General features: G+C 42.7%; 3 protein-coding genes across 4 annotated transcripts in view; 2 read left to right on the plus strand and 1 right to left on the minus strand.

The window, feature by feature from the left end:
* The first annotated feature begins 29 nt into the window (after positions 1-29).
* LOC116732569 (zinc finger protein 329-like) lies at positions 30-7,310 on the plus strand. Its single transcript, XM_032582843.1, has 9 exons — positions 30-304; positions 1,472-1,543; positions 1,633-1,753; positions 2,466-2,638; positions 3,235-3,490; positions 3,785-3,915; positions 4,021-4,256; positions 4,775-4,842; positions 5,942-7,310. The coding sequence occupies exons 1-9, from the start codon at positions 118-120 to the stop codon at positions 7,197-7,199; spliced, it is 2,502 nt and encodes an 833-aa protein (XP_032438734.1). The 5' UTR covers positions 30-117; the 3' UTR covers positions 7,200-7,310.
* Positions 7,311-8,340: 1,030 nt separating this feature from the next.
* Positions 8,341-17,084, minus strand: LOC116732584 (zinc finger protein 70-like). Of its 2 annotated transcripts, none has more exons than XM_032582867.1 (7): positions 16,776-17,084; positions 14,887-15,028; positions 12,174-12,231; positions 11,607-11,707; positions 11,384-11,486; positions 11,208-11,311; positions 8,341-10,166 (listed from the first exon to the last, which is right to left on the minus strand). In XM_032582867.1, the coding sequence occupies exons 1-7, from the start codon at positions 17,002-17,004 to the stop codon at positions 8,993-8,995; spliced, it is 1,911 nt and encodes a 636-aa protein (XP_032438758.1). In that variant the 5' UTR covers positions 17,005-17,084; the 3' UTR covers positions 8,341-8,992. The 2 variants fall into 2 exon arrangements, with proteins under 2 accessions (XP_032438758.1, XP_032438757.1); XM_032582866.1 differs by having other exon boundaries at positions 12,147-12,231.
* A 1,037-nt stretch (positions 17,085-18,121) lies between these two features.
* LOC116732602 (Fc receptor-like protein 5) overlaps positions 18,122-19,035 on the plus strand; it is a 291,331-nt gene continuing 290,417 nt past the window's right edge. Inside the window, exons 1-2 of the mRNA XM_032582899.1 lie at positions 18,122-18,492; positions 18,605-18,640. Coding sequence (XP_032438790.1) covers positions 18,462-18,492; positions 18,605-18,640 — 67 coding nt within the window. The 5' untranslated portion in view covers positions 18,122-18,461. The remainder of the gene's footprint in view (positions 18,493-18,604; positions 18,641-19,035) is intronic.

The raw sequence follows: 19,035 nt of genomic DNA on the forward strand, positions 1-19,035 counted from the left end.
CCGCCGGAAGTTACACGAGCTGAAGCGAAGAGAGGGAATCGGTTAACCCGGAAGTGAACGATTCAGCCCACATAGCAGAGGATGTTTCCGCGGAGCTCCGTCTGAGGGCGAGTAATCATGAATATAAGTGACCTGAGAGGGATAATCACGGAGCGGCTGGGCTCGGCGACCAGAGAGGTGCTGGCGGCGGTGGAGCGGACCGTGGCCGGCTACGAGCAGGAGGCGACGGGCTTCAGGCGGGAGATCGACCGCCAGAGGAGGCAGCTGGAGCTGCTGCAGCCGCAGGTCAGGCTGACCAGAGGGGGTGAGTGGCGGCCAGGAGGCGGGAGGTCCAGGCTAAAGATAAATAGGAGGATTTTTAGATTTATCAGGTGTGTCCTTAAGATTTGGAAACATGGGGCCCTGAGCCCTAAGGGGGGTGAAAGGTGAAAGTGTTTTGTTTCTGTTTTATGTCTTTGTAGTAGGTGTGATTATTAGACTTAGACTGACTTTATTGTCCTTTTGCATGCACAGGGTGAATACAGAACCAGATTTCGTTGCATACGGCTCAGGACAATGTTTTGAGGTTCCAATGTTGTGAGGTTACTCCAGAATAAATAAAATACAGTATAAAATATGAATATAAATATGAATATAAAGTGCAGGACTGACAGTAAAATGGAAGTTATTTAGCTCTGTACATGTGCAAGGTATGAAGTGGAGACCAGTTTTTGAGTGCAGTCCTGTTAAGAGTTCAGCAGTCTGATGGCAAGTGGGAAACACTCCAGAGTAGTTCGTATTTATGAGTCCAAAATCACCTACTGATCGTAATTCCAGCAGACGCTGGCGATCATATGCTAACTTACTGAGTGGATGCAAAGTTTGTAGCGTTTTAGGCGCCGTATTTTGCTCAAATACTCGCTAGTTGTCGAGAGCCCATGCAGCCGCAGCCATTTCGGGCGCTGTTTTTACTGAACAATAAGCAATAAATCAATTAAAACAAACTCAATAATTTCCATTTCAATTATATAAACGGCAAATTTGATTAATTGATAAAATGGACTACTTATTCCTTTTAGCCCCAGTTTAACGTTCTTAATAGCTTCTATTTAGAGTCTTGAGATTAACATGTCATATACAGAGTTAGTTGAAATTCTGACTTAATTTCTGTTTTCAGTTAGCGTTCAACCTGGAAAAGTTTTGGGGAAAAAAAACTTAAATTCACTTGTTTATGAAAATGAAAGTTTAACAGTTTTCCAACCCGTGAACTTTCTTCAGATGTATTTAAGGAGTGCCATCAAAATAAACTAGTATAATTTAGATGGATGGGAAAAGATTTGCTCTCATTAAGAATAACAGGTTCTGTAGTCTGTCCATCTGTTTCTGTTTAATTTTCAAGTTTTGCTTCCATAAATTGTTTTGTCTGTTTTTAGCCTCATTTTGTGAAGATTGTCAGATGTTGACCAGATTTTGTTTGTTTCTGCCTGAAAAGCCAACGAGCCGATCCCAGATCTGCAGAGCCAGGAGGAGGAAGGAGGTGAGGAAGAGGAGCAGCAGCCCAGCGGTAGGACTCAGCTGGAACCAGAACCAGAACCAGGCTGGAGTTACTGGATCATGTCAGAGATCAGAACTCTGATCTTCTGTTGTGTTCAGGTGAGGCGGCTGAGAGTCACAGTCGACCTGGGAACGTTTCTGATGAAGGGGCGGAGCCAACGACGACCTTCACGCTGAACCAGGAAGACGTGAAGGACAGACATTATGGGAAACCACCAAGGTAACTGGTTTTAATGGGCTTCATGTTTGAGACTATAATAACTCTACTTTATCTCTGCATCAACCAGAGCCGTCTCCTTATGGTTTAGTGTTTCTGTGCTAAATCTTTATTCTAACATAATCCTCATGTTCTCTGTTTTTAGTTTTAGCACAGAAAGGCCTCCTGGCCCAGAGCCTCCATGTTTAGCTGTTTATATTTCCAGGACATTTAAATAAATATCTCTGCTACGAAGCTGAGCTCTTTCATTTTCTACTAGAAAGTCCTGCATGTTGACATTTACTGGAGGATTAGTTAATTACTGCCATATTATATTATTATATATTATAATAAATTATAAAAAACAATACATTATTGTTTTTTAACAACCATTTTTCATGTATCTATTGATAAAGTGTTATAATGATGCAAGTTCACTGCCTACAATAAACTAGAAGAAAACTGAATACACAGGAACTGGAAGATATTTTAAATATAAAGCTCAAAACCTGAAATAAAATCGATTCTGACGTCTGTAAAAAAAATTGTCCTTCAAAAAATATAAAAATGTGTCAGAATGTAAGTTACTGAATTCATTCTTAGTGATGAATTGATTATTGCGACAGATGAACTCGTAGGAAGTTCTTCTGTGTTCAGATAAACTCATTTCCAGTGTCGGTTTCCTGTTTCTCCAGCTGGAAGTTTTTCCTGACAGCAGAAAACATTTTTATTCCAGGAAGCGACTCAACGCGTCTAAACTCTACAGTCTGAGAGGGACGATCACGGAGCTGCTGAGGCGGGCGACCCGAGACGTGCTGGCGGCGGTGGAGGGGGCCGAGGCGGCGCCGGCGGCGCCGGGCTGCAGGCGGGAGAACGACGGCCAGAGGAGGCAGCCGGAGCTGCAGCCAGGTCAGTGGACTGGAGCCAAACCAGTCACAGCTGGTGGGTTTACTGGTTCAGAGCAGCTGGGATTCTGATCATCACTGAGCCGTAACTAGTTACATTTACTCATTTTTACTGAACTTTATGGCTCTTTAAGGAAAATCTCTGGATATTCAACCTGCTGCTCTGCAAAAACACCAAATCTTACCAAGTATTTTGTTTAGTTTTTACTGCAAATATCTTTAAATATGACAAAACTAACTTCAATTTTACTTTTCAGCAAGAAATAAGAACTTGTTGTAAATGAATTATTTCATAATATTAACAAAATATCCAAGTTAACTGATGATATGGGAAAAATATCTTGAAATAATCTGCCAGTGGGAGATTTTTTTTTAAAGTAGTTATTGACTTAAATAAGCTTCTATATTTTTATTATGAGAAAACGTCCAGATCATTTAATATTTTGGTCCATCTGATGATGTAGTTTTTAAAGGACGTTTGGATCAGTTGCAGTTACTTCAGTCGACTTTAAAAAAAAACACTTTTTACTTTGACTTGAGTAAAAACGTGTTGAAATTTTTCTCCTGAGTTCTCGTGTCTCCGCCTCCTGCTGCGCCCAGATGGGCCGACCCAGGAAGTGGAGGTCGTCGTGGAGGAAGAGGAGCAGCAGCTCACAGGGAGGACTCACCTGGAAACTGGTTCACACAGAACCAGAACCAGAACCAGAACCTGCAGCCAATCAGACGAACTGCTGGGTTCGGGTGTGGAGTGTGAGCCGCTGAACGATGAAGACGATGGTGGTGATGAAGAGCCAGTAAACGCCTCCAGGCTGAAACAAGAAGACCTGACGGACCCGGACTACCAGATCCCTTCAAGGTAACAGAACCAGAACCGGGCCGGTCCAACAAAACAGCAACAACTGGTCAAATACCGAGTCTGTAATAAAAGCAAAGACTCTTATTGATCGATGATGTCATAACGTTTCCCCGCCTCCTTGATCTGATTGGTCGTTTCTGACGGACATTTTTATTTCTGATGTTTGTAGAAGATAAAAAATATTTCCTCAGATTATCTGTCTCATATTAAAGTGTCCAAAAGTTTAACCTGCCTCTAGCTTTGACCTCTGAACCCTCCAGCCAATCAGAGCTCACTGCTGTCCTCCCTTTGCAGGTCGGCTCAGGTCAGAGGTCATCCTGGAGGCCGGCGGCCCGGCAGACCTCAGCTCAGCGTCTCAGCGGACCACCTGGCGCTACGGGTCCGGATCCTGGAGGATTCCCGGACCAGAGTCCTGTCCAAGGCCGGTGAGAGCCCAGAACCAGCTCTGCCGTCTCCCAGTGCATGCTGGGAGCTCTGCCGTCTCCCAGTGCATGCTGGGAGCTCTGCTGACTAAGCTGTGCTGCTGTCAGTGTTTCAGCGCAGCGCGGTTCTGGACCTGCAGTGCCCCCGCGGGCTGTCGGAGCCGGGCTTCCTGGACCTGCTGCGCTCACGCTGCCCCCTGCTGGCGGCCGGACGGCCCTTCGACGTCTTCATCGCCACCAAGAACCGGCGGCTGCAGCCGCTGGCGGCGCGGAGCCTGACGCCGGAGCAGATCTGCTGCGGCCACCGCTCAGGCGGGAACCCGACGCTCTACATCCGGCTTAAGGTCCGAGCAGAACCGACCCGGTCCAAACAGCGCCCAATGGCTTCCCTCTTTAATACGACTTTATTCTCATTATTTATAACTTTATTCTCATTATTTATAACTTTATTCTCATTATTTATAACTTTATTCTCATTAATACGACTTTAGTCTCGTAACTTTGGGACTTTATTCTGCCAATATGAGTTTTTGTATTATTATAATTATTCTGGCAATATTACAATCTTATTCTCATAACTGTTTTCTTAGTCTGGCCTTAATACTCCATCATACTTTTCACTCATTCAGCTCCATGTTTTAGTTTCCCTTAAAAAACAAACTGAATGTTAAGTTTACGATACGTCGGCCGAGTTTCATCATTTTTAAACAAATACATTTTACTCCGATAAGTAAATCTGGGCCGATAAGTGAGGGAGGAAACTGACTGTTTACCTAAATTGTTTAACTTTAAAATAAGAAAAAGTTCATTTTGATTCAGGGAAACGTGAAGCTTCATTTAGTTTGTGAACATTTTCTTTCAGGAAAGCGAGGAGCCATCTTCAGCCGACGCTGCGGCGATGAAGAGAGATAAAACCGACCTTCATTCCTGGTAAACGACTGATATCAGCTTCCAGGTCAAAGTTCAGTCAGAGGCAACATGCTCCGTTTGTTTCAGTGGAACCAGATTTGATTTGTCTACTCATAACTACACTGTAAAAAAAACACAGATTATTTTATCTAGTTTTTATCTAAACGATTCCTTGAAAGCTTCTGTCAGACAAAGAAATTAAATTTCTGTCGGTATTAAGAACCGACCCAGTGATGCCAAACAGAACCGAGCTGCTTGCTCGCAGTAACTGGTTGGAAATTAAACGTCCAGTTCATCCAGACGCTACAGGCCAGTAATGCTGCATATCTGACCAGTTTGAATGTGGGGAAATTGTAACAATGAGAAACTTTCTGAAGCTGCATTAGCTGTGATAGTTTCATCACTGCAGGAACTCTTGGAAAGTGGAAAACAGAACAACTTTTCAGCTTCCTGTTAAAGCTAAAAGCTAACTTCCTCTTGAGGCCGAGTTTCTTTTACACTTCGGCTTCCTGAAGACGGATTCCATCTATAGTTCCACATGTGGGAATATAGATGTTCCCCATATGGAAATGTCTGCAGTCTGAGTGGTGATTGTTGCTTTTTTCTGACTTTTACATCATTAATGTGAAACGCGAGTCATAATTCTGCACCAGAAGAAGCCGGACACGTCACCAAACGGTGTCCGCTCCCACTGCCGCCACCGGAACTCCCACTTCCCATCAAGCGAATCCAGTGAAAATATTCCAGGTCTTACTCTGATTAATACCAATAACATCATCATTTCAAAAATAATTATTCACCAACAGGCAGCATAACTGGCACATTTTCTGAAAACCGACATCAGCAGCCTTAAAACAGCAGCACCAGCTGCAGCTCTGGCAGCCTGGAGGCAGCTGTGCTGAAATACCAGCCTGCAGATGAAACTTAGCTGTATAATCTGGTTTCAGCCGCCATGAATTGAGCTCAACCTGCTGCAAATCTCTCACCTTTTCCAGACTTCATGCCATCCTGAAGAGTGATTGCAATCATTCCTCTGTGTTGGAGCAGAGATGCATCCAGCTGTGTAGCAGTGGGCAGCCCTGCATTTCAAATATTTTTGTTTTTGTTGTTTCCTCTGCAGCCCTGTGGACAGTAGTGAGGAAGCCGACCCAGGCCTTGATGCTGAAGATGACACCTGGAGCCCTGACCCTGAACCCCAGACCGCCAAAAGGTCGAGGAAACGGAAGGAGAAAAGGGCGACGCAGCTGACCTTGGAGAGCAAGAGGTCGTGTAAGGTGTGCGGCGCCTGGTACAGGCAGCTGGGCAGTTTGATCAGCCATGTCTGGAACCACGCAGGCGACCCGCAGGGCGTCTGCGGCGCCTGCGGAGAGAAGTTTGAGTCTGCAGACGAGCTAAAGGAGCATCTTCGAAACCACCAGAAGGTCCACAGCTGCCAGCACTGCGGCAAGACGTTCGTCTCCGTCCTGAGCCTCAACCTCCACGAGGCCAAGCACACAGGAGAGAGTCGGTTCAAATGCGGCGTCTGCAGTAAAACCTTCACCAACATGGCCTCCCTGAACTACCACCAATGGCTGCATGTGGAGGACAAGCCACACAAGTGTGACGTCTGCCTCAAGACATTCGGCTTGGAATCACACCTCGTATCCCACAAAAAGCTGCACACGGTCAAGGAAAAGCACGTCTGCGACGTCTGCAACAGGTCGTTCCGCCTTCGCCGCGCCATGACCCAGCACCGCCTGACCCACTCCGACGACAAGCAGTACGCCTGCGACGTCTGCGGGAAGCGCTTCAAGCTCGAGGGTTCGCTGAAGGTCCACGCCAAGACGCACACGGAGAGGGACCGGACGTTCCTGTGCCACGTCTGCTGCCGGACGTTCCTGTGGAAGGGAACGCTGATGGCTCACCTGAAGACCCACAGCAGCGTCCGGCCGTTCGTCTGCACCATCTGCACCAAGGGCTTCTGGTTCAAGTGCGACCTGAAGAAGCACATGAGGATCCACTCCGACGAGGCGCCGTACGAGTGCTCCGAGTGCGGCCGGCGCTTCAAGCAGAAGGCCAACCTGGACAGCCACATCAAGATCCACCTGGGCATCAAGAGGTTCGTGTGCCCCGAGTGTGGGAAGGAATGCTCCCGACGGGAACACCTGAAGGTCCACATGAGGACCCACAACGGAGACAAACCCTACAAGTGCAGCGTCTGCGACAGGGCCTTCACCCAGAGCCACTGTCTGAAAACACACATGAAGAGCCACCCGACGGAGGGAAACCTGGACCTGGATCCGACCCAGACTCAAGAGATGGACGAAAACCCGGCTCTGGACCCGTCTCAGAGCCACGACATGGAAGGAGACCCGGTTCTGGATCCATCAGAAACCTGAACTCAGGGACAGACTGATACCTTAAATTCATGAATTTATACCAACCAGACTTTTAACATGTGATAATTAACTTGTAATGACAAATAAAAAATAAAACAGTTAATGACTGGAGAGCTTTCCCAGTTCCTTCTGCTGCCCTGCAGTTAGTTACGGAGTACCACAGGGCGCAGAACTCGGACCTGCTGCAATCATGTGACCACATGGGGTAAATTTCCATTTTCATCTTGACGAGTTGGTTTTATTTATACGTAGTGCAAATTCATCACTAGACATTCTTGACGACTTTTTAATTTCAGCTGCAAAACATCAGGGAATAAAACAAACATTTTTCTTTTTTTTGTTTTGTTCTTGTAGAAAATTTATTTTTTCTCTTCTTACAACTGGAGTTAAAACCTTCAGAGGAATCCTGGTCACATTTTAAATGGCCTGTTAGCTGCAGCGCTGGCTCAGTCCAAGCAGAACATTTTGTTTAACATTCAGCCATTCATTTGTATGGAGGATCAGAGGTGACAAAATTAAAAAAATATACCATGAAATACATGCAAATTTCTAACTAATTAAGTGCATCATTAAAATAATTAAAATCATTACATAATTTACCACTATCATTAAGTATATCATTAAATTAAATACAAAAATATATTTTACATTTTTAAATATGCAATAATTGAATGTCAAATAAAATAAAATTTACCTTTTTTAAATAATCATTTGAAATAAGATAATTTTAAAGAAAATTTATGTTAAAATATATTTATTTCACTGTGCATCTATTTTATGGTCCATTGTGAGCGCGTTTATAAAATACTGCCAACCCCAGACAGTGTTGTTTTATTAGACGTTTGTGGTAAATTCAATCATTTAATAATTTTCTAATGCATTAATTAATAGATTCATTTCAAGGCATTTTTATATAATTTTGTCACCTCTAGCCCTCCATAGTTTTAACCAGTTCATTGAAATAGAAAGCAATGCAGAAATGACCTGGGGGAATGAGGATGAGGAGGACCAGACCCAGGGGAATGAGGATGGATGAAGGGGAGAGTCGTTGTCCAATCACAGCCTCACAAACACAAAACAGCCAATAAATAACCATTTCTGATCAGGCTTCATTGGGACACCACTGACAGAGAAACAACAATTAATCTTTTTTCAAATTTATTTAAACGTATCAATGCTCCCAAGAAAACAGTGAAAATATAGAAAACAATTTAAACAATGCAGTTTCAGAGGTTTTATCGATAAACGCCTCTTCCTAATGTGTATCAAGACAATCAGCAAACATTGTAGGTAGAACTTGAACTGATTAAAGAGAAACTCGTTCTTCTCGTTCTGGACAGAGTTGTGGTGCAACACCTCGTTTACAGCGAGCGGGTCGGTGAGGTTTGGCGTGTTCATCTACCACTGACTGTTCTCTTCTTGGGCGTGGCATCTTGCTACTAAACAGCAGTAAGTAGTAATATCCTCCATTGGTTGGGGGACAAAACGTCACCGTCCTTCAATCAATGGACGCCAGTAGCTCCACCCTAATCATTCTCTACCCTACAGCAGAAATGGGTCCAGGGTCGGTTCTACTGCACCGACCAATGCCAGACCACAGACTGCAGTGTTTAGGCTGTCAGGAGTGTAAAGGTTCACCCTCCAGTGGCTCTCATGTCCTCCAGGCCTCCGTGAACATCCCTGTGGTTTCTCTGGCATCTCTTCATATCACAGATCTTCTCATGGAAACCAGTGAGGTTTCCAGTGTGACGGTTTTCCAGCACAGTGTGCAGGATGATGGTTTTAAAGCAGGTTTAAATGATACTGTGGCTCTCTTGTCCTCCAGACATCAGTGAACTTCCCTGTGGTTCCTCCGCCGTGTTTTCGTACCATGGATCTAGGTGAAGGTTCTGTTCTACGGGGATCTCCCCGGTGTGGATCCTCATGTGGTCCTCCAGGGCTTCCTGTCCGTTACTCACCTGGCCACAGATGGTACAGACACACTGCTGGACGGCTGAATGCGTCTTGATGTGGTTGACCAGGTAGGCCAGCCGTTTGAAGCAGCGCCCGCACTGTAAGCATTTGTACGGCTTCTCGTTGGAGTGGACGACCATGTGGACCTTCAGCGTGTCTTCGGACAGGAAGCTCATGTTGCACAGGCTGCAAACAAACGAGCCGACCGTGCCGTGAGTCTTCCTGTGGTTCATCAGGTTCTGGTACGTTTGGAAAGTCTTGTGGCAGATTTGGCAGGTGAATGGGCAGTCACTCGTTGCATGGGTTTTCTCGTGCGTCTTCAGGGAGGTTTCCAGTGCGAAGGTCTTTCCACAGAGTTTGCAGGAGTAGCCCAGGCTTCCCGTTGAGGCGTTGCCATAGACGCTGCCGTGGTGCTTGCTGTGGGCTACAAAATCCGACTTCCGGTCAAACGATTTTGGACAAAGATGGCACATGGTGGGTCGTTTTTCCAAGTGGACCCGGCTATGCCCGTTCAAGGCTGACATGGTGGCGAAGGTCTTGCTGCAAAGGTTGCATTTAATCCGAGTCTCCGCCACCTGATTAATCGGAGCGTCGGTGATGTGCTTGGCGATGTGGCGGTTGAGGGTGACGCTGGAGAGCAGGTACTTCCCACAAATCCAGCAGCTGTAGCCCTTTTTGTGACTTGGCAGGTGTTGCTTTAACGCATCCACGGACTCAAACTTCTCTCCACAGACGCCGCAGACGCCATGAGGCTCGTTGACGTGATTCCAGATGTGGCTGATCAGACTCCCCAGCTGCCTGTACCAACTCCCACACACTCTGCACGTCAGCTTGTCGGTTTTCCTCCGTGTCTTTGGCTCAACGTCTTGATTGTTGTCGACAGATTCGTCTAAAGACTCGTCCGTGTCACTGCTGGAGTCGCTGGAGTCATCGTCCGATTCCAGGTCGTCCAGTTCGGACGTAGAGCTGACGGACAGAGCGTCGCCTCCAGGATCAGACTCACCTTCAGGAGAGCTGCAAACAAGGGAAACATTTAAATTAACTTGTAGATGCTGCAGTTGTTGGGAAGCTCTGATAATCCACCTCATTTACTTTTGCCACTCTTCTTTAGATATTTATCTGTGGTTATGATTGAACTCTTCTGTCATTTGGGGTCAGAATTCCCCAAAACCCTTCCTCCCATTTCTACGGATGTTTTCACACCTGACAGTCTCAGTTCTGAACGTTTCATTTCGATTGGGAACCAAAGTAGCAACATTTGTTCCACCTCCAGCTGCTGTGGTTCTTTCTCTGCTCTGAGTTAAACCAACCAAACCCTTTGAGCAACCTGTTCCCCTCCTCACCTGTGGGGGCGCTGCACCAAGAACCACTGAAGGAAATGACACAAAACTCTCTGAAGAAGCTGAACACAACTTCCTTCACAAAATGTAAACAAAAATGGAGTCAGATTTTAGCAGTTGGAAGATTTCTCTTTGGTAAAAGACCACAAGTCTTCTCTGTTTGGTTGTGTTTACCCAGAATGCACTGCGATGTAGTCCACTTCCTGCTTTTTTAGCGGTCTCAAGTCCACTTGGTGTTCACATCTCCCCAAACAAACCAGACTTTCTAGCCAAAAACTTTGAAAACTTTTAGCACACTTGGCTTCCCATACATAAATTTTTCTGAATTAATTGTAAAGATTAAATTTACTTTGCTGTTTTGCAAACTTTAAGTTGAATTAAGCTTACCAAAAGAAAATATATAAGACAAGGCCTGATTGGTCGATGGTGGTTAGCCAAACGGATGCTATTAGCATGCTAAGTGCTACATGACAAGACACAATTGATCAATTCGTTGGCAGGAAGTTAAACATAGAATTGTGTAACTCTGCAATTTAACATTGTTTTTAGCTTTAGCATTAGCTTCTGCTAAATACCATGCTGGTTTAGCGCTTTAGCATGAGTGAAGCTAACGTTTATGATGAGCGCTTTAGGGTTAGCATGACTAAGTTTCTAGTTAGCAGTTCTCCCCCTGTAGTTTGGTTAAACAGGCCGTGTGTGACTCCGCCCAGGTTACCTGGTTTGTAGTCCAGATTTGTCGTCGTCGGTCGGATCAGGATCCAACGTGAGCTGAGCCACAGAACCTTCTTCCTGCTTCACCTCCACCTTCACCACTTGGTTCTGAAACAGATCAAATTCAAATTAACAAACAAGAACCCGGACCCAGAACTTTGCGTCGTCTCTAGGACCCACCCAGCAGATCTGGGTTTCCATGGCGACCGTGTTGCTCTGATCGGCTTCCTGCTCCTGGTGTTGGTCTGCTGATCCGATGGACCCGTTGACGGTGCCGACAAAGCTGCAAATGGAGAACATCTTTGTTTTTCAGCAGCTAACGGACCTGAAACGGTCTGGGCTTTCTGTGGTTCTGACAGAGCTCTACTTTGGACTTTAGCTGCTTTCTAATGAATGTATTCACCTCGTATGGAACCCGGTTTCATGGCTCTTCAGAACCACCGGGTCGGTAGCTGCAGACTCGGAGGGGAGATGTTGACCAACTTCAATCTTTACCTGCGTTTTCTGAAACAGACGAGGTCGAAAATGACAAACTGGAGGAACGGGCTTTTCACAGAACAGTATCGGGCGGTACCGACCCGAATTTACTTAAAATGTTTCTTTTTCTTAAAACACAGACATGGTGCAGACTTATCACATTAATGTGTAATTCATTACATTTGTATCTGTGTTTAAGCAAAAACATTTTTAGTCAGTTCAGCTGTTTGTATCGGCTGATTCCAGTGAAAACAGTGAATCATTCATTTCTAACAGATTCAAAATGATTCATTTCCAGATTCTAAACTTTTAAACTGAACTGTTTTTATGAATTTTAAACAAGATTAATCGAGTCAAATCAGAACAACCAAACTCTTTAGTTTTTGGATTATGATTGTTTACAATCCCTGAAAACATTTTAAATTTGGTCTAAAATCCAGTTTGAGAAGAACCGAGCTATGTTTACGTTCAGGTGGTTCTGAGAGTCGCTGACCCGAGTTTGGCTGGTTCTTTTCCTCCTTCTGGCGGTCTGGACTCTGGAGAAACCGGACCTGCAAAAAGACAGCAGGTCAGTTCTGACTGGCTGCAGGCCGGGCGATAAAACGACCTGATTGGCTGAAGGTCGAGCGATAAAACAACCTGATTGGCTGAAGGTCGAGCGATAAAACGACCTGATTGGCTGAAGGCCGGTAGATAAAACAACCTGATTGGCTGAAGGTCGAGCGATAAAACAACCTGATTGGCTGAAGGTCGAGCGATAAAACGACCTGATTGGCTGCACGAGAATTTTTTTTTTTGTCAAACAAAACAGTTTGTTTTTCAGCTTCTATTTATTTGGACTTTGAATTCAGGCCAACTCTACAGTATAATAAAGATTTCCAGCCAGGTGTCAAGAAAATCCGAGCTCATCCCACTTCCCCATGCTGGAGATTTTAGTTTAACAGTAATAATAAATAAAGTTATCTTTAAAATGAATCACTCAAGTGACATCTAGGCCCAACAGTAGACTTAGGTGTCAATAAAATAAATCTGGTTGTGTGTGTTGTTTTTGTCTCATGCAAACTTTGCTTTAATTCTACTTTTTTCTATCTAATCATAAGAAATCATAGTCAGTCAGAGAGAGTCATTAAACAGGAAAAGCAGGTTTCCTGGAAAAAGAGGAAGTTTCCAGCCTGCAGATTTATAAAAATAGCTGAGACTATTCCTTATTTCAAAGCATGAAAGTTTAAAGAATGAAATCTAAACATTTTGAGTAATTTGATAAGATTCAAAGTAAAATACTTATATTGGTTTACTTGTAATAATATTTACACGTACATTTGTGGGAACACTTACAAGAAAAACAAGTAACTGTAACTTTGGTATCAAATAATTAGAATCATGAATTATTCTTGGTTTCATTTTAGAAAACATCTGTAATAACTCACATTAGGATTATAATGCGAGTAATTAATAAGTTATGGTTATAAAATTATAAATGAATGATAAATCAGAGAAGCTGAAGAAACTAAATGTGATATAAATGTGATTTTGACATTGAACTTGAAATGGTGTAAAAAGGTGTAACTGCAATTAAACATCACTGATATGTTGGAGGTAGATGGTAGGTGAAAGGTGAAAGGTTAAGGGAAAAAGGGGAACTAACAGGAGAGCAGAGATGATCAACGCCTTATTTAGAAACAGATTGAACAACGTAAACGTTTCAGAGAAAATGTCATGCAGGCAAGGGACATTGAGCAACCCTGAAGACATTAGCACAGACATCAGGACATAATGTCTGTAAGACACTGATGGATATGAGATCATCTGTCTGAGCAGTCAGCCAATGAAACAAGCACAGCAACAGTGCTAGCCAATGCAAACGCACCAAAAGGTGGATAAACCCTATAAAAGGTGGGAGCAAAAGAGGAACCTTTTGTTGGATCCTCCGGGAAGCTTCGAGCCAAGATCGAGATGGACAAAGAACTCTGCAGCTGAAGAAGAGCCGGGGCCACGGAGCTGAAGACTGTCCTTCTCATGGGGACCAACCGGTCAGGCCCACAACCTGTGGCTTTGAATCGCACTTCTCTCATCGGCTGGGTTCAGACCCCAAAGACAAAGATGAAGAGAAAGGCAAAGACAAAGAAGAAGAAGAAGAACTGGTGCCTTTTTTCCTGCCAGCACCAAGTCCTGTGTGACCTCACCATCCATGCGGAGAAGAAGCTCATCAGACCTACAGAGATCCCTGCCTTCGCCGATCAACTTCTTCCTCCTGCTGCAGCACCTTCATCATCATCAGGCCAGGTCTGGGGTTCGAAACGCCAAACTCCGTCCGTCTCTCTCAAAGGTTCCCTTTTTTAGTTCTCAGTATCAGCAGTAGGGAAAGATAGACTAGATGATTGATTTCACTTATTTGATTATTTCTGCTACTGAATTAAGCTGTACTGACCCTTGCAAAAATGCCTTACTAATAAAATATTTAGCATAAAGAAAATCTAAAAGATGTTGTGGACATTCAGTTAATGAGTCACCTTAAAGTTCTTTGATGGTTGTAAAATAGCTGTGATGTTTGATTCTGGAGAGGAAGAAGTGGAAAATGTTTTTAGGTTGCTGGTAGCCCAAATTTAAAACATCATCCTTGGGACTCGCTGAGTCACTAAAACCTACCTGGTTCAATAACAAGAGCAAGTTGTAATATAGAGAAGGAGCGACCGTTAACAGGTGTGCTCTGTGAAACTAGTTGGCTGTAGGCTGCTCAGTCTGGCTGATTCACAGGGGGAAGAAGGTTGGGACACCTGGATGTTGGCCGTCAAAAACCAGGCGAATCGTTTCTCGAAACCAGCTTAAACAGAGTTTACTTCAGTTCTGGACAGGGTAAATCCCAGCAGATTTAGGAAACTCAATTAACCCGTTAGAAGGAGAGCTGGTAGCACATCTCCCCTCTCAGAAGAGGAAGTACGAGAGAGAGAGTAGAGAAAGGAGGGGGGGGTGTTGCGCAACAACACAGGCTATGATTTGTTTTCTACTAGAAGATTAAAGTCATAATATTACCAGAATAAAACTGTAACACTATCATAATAAAGTCATAATATTAATGTTGGATTCAACACTGTAAATGTTAAATCACACTAATTTGTTGAATTCTGAATATTTCCATTTATTTAAACTATTCACTTATTTGTTTGTTTTTCCTGTTATTTAAGAACTGTGTTGCTCTGATCTGTTACCTTGGTGGAATTTCATAATCTGGGTCCTTCAGATCTTCTTGGATCACCTTGGAGATTGCTACTGGATCCTCCTCCTCCTCCTCTTCATCATCATCATCAAAGTGGCTCCCAGTCAGTTTATGAATCTCAGCTGCCTCCACATCTGGACAACAACAGAGCCTGAACAGCTGCATTTGACCAGTTTTTGTCATTTTTAAGGATTTAACTCGTCAGATTAAATGACAACATGTTCTTCTGTAGATGCTGTAGTTTTGAATCCAACAAAAGTTAGGAAATTAAAACACAAAACGATTTTTCAGTATTGGCCTGATTCCAAACTCTAGACCAGGGGTGGGCAATCCTGGTCCTGGAGGTCCGGTGTCCTGCAGCTCTTAGACGTCTCTCTGGTCCAACACGCTTGAATCCAACAGCTGAATCTCCTCCTAAGGTTCTCCAGGTTCTGCTGATGATCTCATTATTTGACTCAGGTGTGTTGAAGTAAAGATACATCTAAAAGTTGCAGGAGACGTTTAGGCCCTCCAGGCCTGGAGTTGCCCACCCCTGCTCTGGACGATAAATTAATTCATGTATCTCTAGTTTCTACTTATTAACTTTTGAATAAGCAGAAACTCTGTTGGAGTGAAAATATTATCTTTTTATCCCCTTTTGGACTGATGATGCTGATTAGCATCAAACCTGTTTTGTTGTGAACACAGTCAAATGAGTGTATGAAAACTATAAATATAAACACTGGTTGATGCGGTGGTTCCCAAAGTGTGGGGCACGCCCCCTATGAGGGCGCAGTGCCATCACAGGGGGGCGCGGGAACCAGGAAGTACGGATTAATGAAAAAAAACAACCAAAAAACAAACAGTTACACAAAAGTGTTTCACTGTAAAGATGGTTTGTAGTTTGTTCAGTTGCAACCTGAAGTGTGAAATAAACTTCAGTTTGAAAATATTTTGAAAAAAAAAAATGTGTGTATAAGTTTATGTCTGGTTGAACGATGTGTGTGCCCAGTTAATTTTTTTTTTCTTTTTTGGGGGGATTTTATTGTAATCTATAGGGGGCCCAGAAGAAAATCTTTGGGAACCTCTGAGTAAATTCATCTACCACTGATACTGCAGTTAGCAGTGGTCAAAGCTACAGTTACAATTGTGAGGAAAAACTTTAAAATTCTGAAGTCAAAATAAATAAAGTCAAAATTCTGAAAAAAAATAATAAAGTCAAAATTCTAAAAAATAAAGTCAAAATTCTGAAAAAGAAAAAAAAAAGTCAAAATTCTAAAAAAAAAAATAAAGTCAAAATTCTAAAGTCAAAATAAATAAAGTCAAAATTCTAAAAAAAAAAAATAAAGTCAAAATTCTAAAGTCAAAATAAATAAAGTCAAAATTCTAAAAAAAAAAAAAAAGTCAAAATTCTAAAGTCAAAATAAATAAAGTCAAAATTCTAAAAAAAAAATAAAGTCAAAATTCTAAAGTCAAAATAAATAAAGTCAAAATTCTAAAAAAAAAAAAAAAAGTCAAAATTCTAAAGTCAAAATAAATAAAGTCAAAATTCTAAAAAAAAAATAAAGTCAAAATTCTAAAAAAAAAATAAAGTCAAAATTCTAAAAAAAAAGTCAAAATTCTAAAAAATAAATAAATAAAAAAAGTCAAAATTCTAAAAAAAAAAGCCAAAATTCTAAAAAAAATAAAAAAGTCAAAATTCTGAAAAAAAAACTTCCGGTAAGCTATGACGCGACATTTTAAATGAGCGTGATAGCGGAGGAAGTTAATTTTACGTGAACAGAAAAAGAGACATTGAAAAAGAAAGTCTGAATATTTAATAAAAAGTCAATTTTTCCAACTCAGCACCTCCAAGTCTGAACCGTGTCAGTATTTAATATTTATCTCCTGTCCGCCACTGACCTCCTCTGGTCAGCCTGACCTGCGGCTGCAGCAGCTCCAGCTGCCTCCTCTGGCGGTCGATCTCCCGTCTGAAGCCCGACGCCTCCTCCTCGTACCCGGCCACGGTCCGCTCCACCGCCGCTATGATCTCCCGGGCGGCGGCGCTCAGCTTCTCGGTGATGATTCCTCTCAGGAAGTCGCTCTTAGACATGCTGAGTGGGTCGGAACCGCCGCTGCTGCAGTAAAACATCCCGTCTTCTCCCGTTTGGATCCAAATCCTCCCCACGTTGCTCCCAACACGCCTACTTCCTGTTGTCCCTGGAAACGGAAGACTCGCCTTCTTCTTCTTCGGAATTTAATTGGAGCGGATGTCTCTACCGCCTCCTGCTGGCCGCGTCCCTCACCTCACTGTACATAAAAAGCGTGGGATTTTCACGCTTTTTTTTTATTTTTAAAAAGAATTAATTACATAACTGATTTATGTAATTATTAATTACATTTAAAGAAACAGTACAAGACAAAACTTAATGTCACCAATAATTCTGAATTATTCCATAAACAGTTTTGAGGAATAATAATAAGAAACATTGTTACCGCAACACAAAGGTTTAAGCTTTTGAGCTTAAAATAAAATAACTTTGTTTGTTTTTAGTGTACATAGAATTTTTTCTGTCTCTGTTAGTTCTGATTTCTTTTTTTCTGGACTTAACCCTTTCATGCATAGCGGTCACTACAGTGGACAGCTATCTAAAAGCCATTTTCTTCTGCTTCCTGTGGATTTTTATGTTATAAATGCACACAGACCACTGAAGTGGACACTAATGCATCATAAAATATACCATGAACTACTGGCCATCAGCTGCAAATGCAAGAAATTATTTTTGTTAAATACAATATGGCCGACAGACAAAAAAGCATGAGAACCGACCCGGTCCCTCCTTCTACTGTAGACGACTCTTGCAAGTAAAAAAAATATTGTGACATCAGATAACCCCTAAGGAACAATACTACTGATGTATTTTTTCAAATAACAACTTTGTATTTGGACAAAATTACAATTGATCACATAAAAATAAAAAAAATAAAAAAAATTATTTTTACAAAAAAATTTTCCTACCTTTTTTATGCCTTAAGAAAAGAATTTTAAAAAATGGGAAAAAAATTCTGACACAAAGGATCATAATTCATGCATCAGAGGGTTAATTTCACTTTTTTAATAGTTGCATTAAGTCCATTATTTAGAAATGTTAACATGTTTGTTTTTACAGTGAAGGAGCCAGTTTCTCTGTGTTACAGGAAGAGGACTGGTTCTGCTCCGATTCACTGAGATCATTGGATCTCTGAAGAGATCTCTGAACCTTAAAGAGTCCTGCTAAAACATGCTAATAACAGCTGTTAGATTTTTGTTGCTACAAGTTAAACTTTTAGTTTGACTTTTTAACTTTTAAAGGCTTGAAAGAAACGCAGAAACTGTTTAGGGAAGATTTTAGGAGAGAAACATTTTAAACCAGTCGAACTAAAAGCTGCAGAAGTTTGAGTTGGTTTGACAATCAGGAAACTGAAGTTAAAAGTTTTTAAGTTGAGCAACAAACTTTAGCAAAAAAACTTTGTGGTCGACTAAAAGACGACGTAGAGATCCAGGAAGAGGAAGAGGATGTTTTCAGTGAGTGTCAAACTGCTGCTGGTCTCATTGGATCCAGCTGCAGAATGGAGGGAACATCTGTCCTCAGGCTGCTGGGTGAGTCCATCTGCTGGATGTTGGTGTGGAAATGTTGAGAGACGATCACTGCTGCTTCCCACAGCAGAAGCTGATTAAAGCTCCAACTAACCTGAGACTCATTTCTCTGCAGCTCTGATCTCTCTGCTGAGCCGCTCAACAAACCAAGGTTACAACCTGATTCTGTTAACTCTAGATCTAGATTTGATCCTGTGGAACTAATGAAAGGATGAATGTTTTATTATTTCAGTTCATCTGATTGTGAGTCCCAGCAGATCTCAGTTCTTTGAAGGAGAATCTGTGACTCTGATCTGTGAGGATGAAAACAGATCTGATGGATGGACTGTGAGGAGAAACACAAGCACAGACACCAGAGATGAGTGTGAGGACTGGGGTCAACCAGCGAACTCTTCATGTACTTTAACTGGTCTCCTCCCATGGGACACTGGTCTGTACTGGTGTGAGTCCATGTCTGGATCCTCCAGCAGCAGCAGCAGCATCCAGCTCTCTGTCTCTGGTAAGATCAGACTGTGGAGTTAGTGTTGCTGAAGCTGTGTGGAAATG

This window comes from Xiphophorus hellerii, chromosome 14, assembly GCF_003331165.1.
Source record: "Xiphophorus hellerii strain 12219 chromosome 14, Xiphophorus_hellerii-4.1, whole genome shotgun sequence".
Taxonomy (NCBI): domain Eukaryota; kingdom Metazoa; phylum Chordata; class Actinopteri; order Cyprinodontiformes; family Poeciliidae; genus Xiphophorus; species Xiphophorus hellerii.